Source organism: Bactrocera neohumeralis, chromosome 2, assembly GCF_024586455.1.
Source record: "Bactrocera neohumeralis isolate Rockhampton chromosome 2, APGP_CSIRO_Bneo_wtdbg2-racon-allhic-juicebox.fasta_v2, whole genome shotgun sequence".
Taxonomy (NCBI): Eukaryota; Metazoa; Arthropoda; class Insecta; order Diptera; family Tephritidae; genus Bactrocera; species Bactrocera neohumeralis.
Window position 1 is genome coordinate 37,258,592 of NC_065919.1, and position 6,049 is coordinate 37,264,640.

General features: G+C 34.2%; 1 protein-coding gene across 1 annotated transcript; it reads left to right on the plus strand.

Annotated features, from left to right (window-relative positions):
- Positions 1-3,505: 3,505 nt before the first annotated feature.
- LOC126762333 (serine protease HTRA2, mitochondrial) lies at positions 3,506-5,064 on the plus strand. Its single transcript, XM_050479038.1, has 2 exons — positions 3,506-4,635; positions 4,689-5,064. Exons 1-2 carry the CDS (start codon positions 3,554-3,556, stop codon positions 4,852-4,854), a joined length of 1,248 nt encoding a protein of 415 aa, XP_050334995.1. The 5' UTR covers positions 3,506-3,553; the 3' UTR covers positions 4,855-5,064.
- Positions 5,065-6,049: the final 985 nt, after the last annotated feature.

Genomic DNA, 6,049 nt, shown 5'->3' on the forward strand with positions numbered 1-6,049 from the left:
TTTGGTAATAGTGCCCATACACGAGCACACATGTGCGTTCGATCGGTATGAATTCGTTTGCCCATACACGACACACAAATCCATTTTGAGTCCGTTCTTCACAGAGTTAACATGTGCGACAGGCAAGCGGAACATTTCTTGGAATTTATTTCTAATGTAGCATTTTTATCTATTTCATGGAATTTCGTTAATAAGTTATTCCAACTTTTATTTTTCTTACACTATGTATGTATATATATATGAGCGCTTAGGCAAAAAGCGAAAACTTTGAAGCGTGATTTCTCGGTTTTTCATTTTTACGATTATTCTTAATTGGCGGGCAGGATAGAAAAAAAAACTAAACGTCGTATGGAATTAGGGCAAAGTTTATTATCATTGACATAAAATTATCTTATATTTAAACTAAAAAAAATATTAAGAAAAGTCAAGTTTTAACATATTTTTAAACAGCATAAAGAAACATTGTTTTCATCAAAAGCCACTACTTATTAAATTTTTAATAAAATTTTAAATTTTACACTTTTTTTTTGGAATTTTTTTAGTTTAACCAGAAGATAAATTAATAAAAAATATGAATCTCTTTGAATTTTTTGTTTCCGATAGAAATTGCGACCTGCATCCTGGCCGCCGTCCGAAAAATGTACATGCGAGATGCATCGGGTAATTGCTTCCCAAAGGCAGAATATCAAAGATTTCGTATCCAAAAAATTTGTGAAAGATGTTCAAATATATAACTATAAAGCCTAGAAATTTCGCTTGAATCAATAATTTGTTTCCCTCCCAAAAAAATCCTCAAAAAAATCGATTTTTGAAGCCTCGAAAGCAGGCTCTCCCCTTAACTCTTGCCATTGTCCGCGATCTTCACTGTTCGGCGACACGAGAGAAATGAGATTTTGTGCGCCGACAACGCCATACACGATAAACATGTTCGCGCACCGATCGTAAAAAATCAAACATTTTCGCGAACATGGATCGGTACGCGAACAAGCCCATACACGATAAACCGCAAGCGCACACATACCGATCGAACGCACTTGTGTGCTCGTGTATGGGCGCTTTAAGCAATAATTTTTGCAATGATTTCTTTAGCATGAAAAGAGTCTTAAGATTTGTTCACTCAAAATTTTATAATTTCTTGTTATTCACGCCCGGAACACATACAGCGCGACAGACTGCAAGCGACATCTGTCAAATATTACAATACACACGTTCTAAAGGACACAGTTATTGAGGCAGCTGCACAAAACCATAAGAACGTGTGTATTTTAATATTTGACAGATGTCGCTTGCAGTCTGTCGCGCTCTATGTGTTCCGGGCGTCATACTAACCAAAAAATTTATATGAATGGGAACCGTCAGCTCAATGTGTTGAAAATGAGTACTACATTTTCTCAACCACGTAATTTGCAATTAAGTAGACGTTACCGTAAAATAACGAAAAATTATATATCTATTTTCCGGATACTGTCTTCTTTGCGTTAAATTTAATTTTTTATACTGCGGCATGCTTTTATTTTTAAGTTAATTAAAATAAATTGTTAAATATAATTTATTTGACAATTGTAAAAAAATCTTACGTTTTTATTTACTGGGTTGAAATCCGGGTGACTCTTGATGAAACCACCCGTATACGCTTTTCTTGACAAAGAAGTAAAGACAAGTTCGTAGATGTGCGCAATCGGACCACTACCACACCAATAAACGCCACTAACCGAAAATGTAAAAAGAGCCACTAGACTAAGCTCTGAATTAAGATTTAGAACTCTAATTTGGCATAGGTGATCGCAGTAGCAAGGGGAACCTGTGAGCAAAAAAGGGGTGTGGCCCTGCTCTCCAATTTAATGTTCATAACTCCTAAACAACTAAAGCTACAACAACCAGATTCTCTAATGGTAAATATATAAGAACTTCAACCGATAGCGTGAAAATTAATGATAACCGCCACCGCCGTCCACCGCCCTGTTTTAGGTAAAATCACATATCTAGGGACCTGCTCAATCGTTTTCAACCAAGTTCGGTACATAGAGTGAAAATGACAAATATCGGCTTACAAGTGATTCCTTAACTATACAAATCAAGAAGCAATTAATATATCGTGAGAAAACTTTGCTTTATGACTAAAAATTACAAAACTGTGCAAGCCTCTTGGTACTGAATATAGGACCTAGGGGTTGTAGTTGACTTTATAGCGGTCGATGTGTGAGATATATAACTGAAATTTGCAGAGAATCCTTTTCGGCATGTCTGTTTGTTAAAAATGCGTCAATACTACCCTCATACATATACCGAATATAAAGTTTTTCGAATGCTGCTGGGCATATATCCGCAAATTTTTGAATAAAAATTGTGGGGGCGTGTTTTCCTTGTAAAGGTTGGTATATAATTGCTCAAGAAAAAATACATTATTTCTGAAGTAATTTTGACAGCTATCTGAATAAAATTGAGGGAGCAAGAGAGAATAAACAAAGAAAACAAACTTTGCGTAATATGTATGTGTGTGTATGTGTATGGTAACATAAATATTTTTATTGAGATTTAAGAAATGTTGTTGATGTAGGTTTTATGCAACATTTCAAAATGGAATAATTTAATAATGATTTCAACTAATTTAGGACGAATTTGACGATTAGAATGAACAATTGTTGATTTGATCTTCGCAAAACAAGGTTTGCCATATTCACATTTTACTGAAAAAAGTATCAAAAATTAGTACTAGATTTCTTGAGAGCTGCGTACTAGCACAAGTAAATTTATCGCAGGAAAGTTTCTTGACCGTTTCTTAAGGGTTTTTTTATATGAAGTTTTTACGTTTCTTGAGAGCTGCGTACTAAGCTTAACGGTGAATTTTTTTGCTTAGAATGAATAATGTCGGGTGAAAACTTGCCCTACACCCCATATAACTAACAAACCTTATGTAACTGAGGGTATTTCTTTGACTTGGTTATGCCCGAACGTAGCTCTTCCTTACTTGTTCTCCGTTAATCTTAATAAGTGGAAGAATAAACTTGCGGTGTGATCTCACTGTTTCAATCAATAGTTCTTTTTTATTATTGGAAGCAAATGTATACTAGTAACAATGTAGTAATATTTTTGTTAACCTAAAGTATTTAATTCTATGAAAATGTTAAATATTATTTGGCTTACAAAAACTTAAAATTTTTTTAAACTTGCACATCTCTTGCAAAATAGAATGACTCTTTTTCGAGGATTTTTTGACTATCAGTATCAAAGATCGAAACAGCATCATTTTAATAAATTAATTTATTTTTCAATTGTTGTTCAAAACCAACGAACTCGCACATTTCGGCTGCCTTTTTTTGTCAACGCAAAAATTTGACAAATTTTCAAATCTATCAATTTTCGATTCCACATATTCCTTTCAAGAAACTTCTTTATAATGCATAACTTGTTTTGGAAGGATATATAATATTCCTGATGTTGCTTCAATATTTTTTAATACTCATGGTGACTGCAAGAAGACAGTAAGAAGAAGAGCACGGTTCTATCAGCTGATTTGCACAAAATTGTGCACAGGTGATTCTTGCATATAAGTATGGCGTTTAATAATTTAAAAAGAATAAATGCTTTATTAAAAATTTCAAACTTTCGGTGTGTGTTGAATGCTTTCAAGCAATTACATAATGGCCAACAATATGGCAAATATGAACATAAAAGCAGGAAGAAAACAGAAAGCAGTCGGGGTAGTATTTGGAGATCCAATTTTATACCGATAGCTGCTGTTTCAGCATTATCAGCTTACCTAGTTTATAACCAAAAGGACTATATTATACCACATGTATCTGCTTTCACATCTCCTCCGCTTTCAGGCCGACGAAAGCAATATAATTTTCTTGCTGACGTAGTGCACGCATGTGCACCCTCAGTGGTGTATATTGAGATTAAAGATATGCGCCAATTTGACTACTATACTGGAAAACCAGTCACTGCGTCAAACGGTTCAGGGTTTATAATCGATTCTAATGGACTTATACTAACTAATGCACATGTAGTTATCAATAAGCCGCACACGATGGTGCAAGTAAGATTAAACGATGGTCGCACTTTCCCTGGTGTTGTAGAAGATATAGATCAAACATCTGATTTGGCTACGGTTCGTATTCAGTGTAAAGATTTACCAGTCATGTCTCTAGGGCAAAGCTCTACATTGCGCTCAGGTGAATGGGTTGTGGCTCTTGGTAGTCCTTTAGCTTTGAGTAATACAGTAACAGCCGGCGTTGTTAGTTCGACGCAAAGGCCGTCTCAAGAACTTGGACTGAAAAATCGTGATATTAATTATATACAAACCGATGCAGCCATTACTTTCGGAAATTCAGGCGGGCCACTTGTAAATCTAGATGGCGAAGCTATAGGTGTAAATTCAATGAAAGTAACAGCGGGAATAAGTTTTGCCATACCAATTGACTATGTGAAACTTTTTCTAAATCGAGCTGAAGAACGTAGAAGACAAGGTGTTAGCAAAATGGATTATCCCGCTAAACGTTATATGGGAATAACAATGCTTACGCTAACACCCGACATACTTTTTGAATTAAAGAATCGTACACAGAATGTGCCAAGTGACTTAACCCATGGCGTTCTGGTGTGGAAAGTAATCATTGGATCGCCTGCACATACGTGAGTTATCGTGAAATTAAGTGCTTACATGCATAACCTTTTGCTCTTTTCAGTGGTGGTCTTTATCCGGGTGATATAGTTACAAAAATTAATGATAAAGAAATTAAAAATTCATCAGATGTTTATGAGGCTTTAGCTTTAAAGACAAAGTCGCTTGATATAACGATTTTTCGTGGCTTGAAGAAGATGACTGTAAAAATTGTGCCAGAAGACCCTTAAAACCGCGTATATTCACGATTGTTTTCATTCATCACAATCATATTTCCCATGGCCGTTAAAGTTCAACTGCACTGCCTCAGATAGCTGGCAGCTAAAAAAATTGCCGCCATTATTTACCCATACATATATGCTTGTAGTAATTTTATTTTAAGCAGTAAATAGGTTCGTTCAAGAATGAAAGCAAACAAATATAAAAATAAATTAAAACTATTCAATTTAAAAGTTATTTGACGAAAACCATTACATATTTGGTATGTTCAATATCTGCTAATATCTAATCGACTTCCCATGCACGTAATATTCGGAGTTTAAGTTTCTCTAGACCGAGCTGACAAAATATCCGAAGCTCTTATGAAAGTTAAGGAACCCCATTACATTAGCTGTAAATGGCTTTTGTAAACAAAATTACGTTTGATTGATACTTTTGCGTAATAAGGATTTTCAATTTTTCCTAAGACCACCAAAGTTCAAATATGTTATCGACTGCAAAATACACATTTAACCTTTGATTGTAAATATTAAGAGTTAAACTAGATTAAGACATTTTAGGGAATAGAGAATCAAAAAAGTGTAAATAAATAAAAAATCTTACCACCGATAAACGAAAAACTAAAAAAATACATACATACATATGTATATAAGCAACGATTTTGCTTTATTTCTTATTAATTTTAAAATAGAACAAGTAGGGAAGGGTTAGGATCGGGTGTAACCGATCATTTTATACTTTCGAAATTTCCAAGACCCAAAATAAATACTTACATACGTTCAGGCTTTGGCAAAATTTATATTGTATAGAAAGCGATTCTTTGTGAACTTCATTAAGATTTCTTACATATTGGTCAATAGATGCGGTATAAAATCAACAGGAAGTTCGAAAATATTTATTTTAGCTATATAAGGGCTAAGGAAAACCGATTTTGCCCATTTTTGCACAAGGGCAGGCTGTTATCAAAATAACGTTCTCCCCGTGTTTCAGCACTAAGCCTCACAGAATGACTGATATGTTCCGCTAAAAAATCACGATAAATTTGGATATATTGGGAGATTGGCATTAGTGCGATCAGCATATGGTCAATATTTATTTATTTATTTATTTATTTAAGTATATATACGCCAAACGGCATTATACAACTAAAAGATTATAAATTATATAATATTTGTTATGTAATTAAGAGGGAGGGATTAATAGTAT

Coding starts and splice junctions, on each gene's coding strand:
- LOC126762333 (XM_050479038.1), top strand. CDS start 3,554: ATGGCGTTTAATAATTTAAAAAGAATAAATGCTTTATTAAAAATTTCA. Junction 4,636..4,688: donor ATTGGATCGCCTGCACATAC/GTGAGTTATCGT, acceptor TGCTCTTTTCAG/TGGTGGTCTTTATCCGGGTG.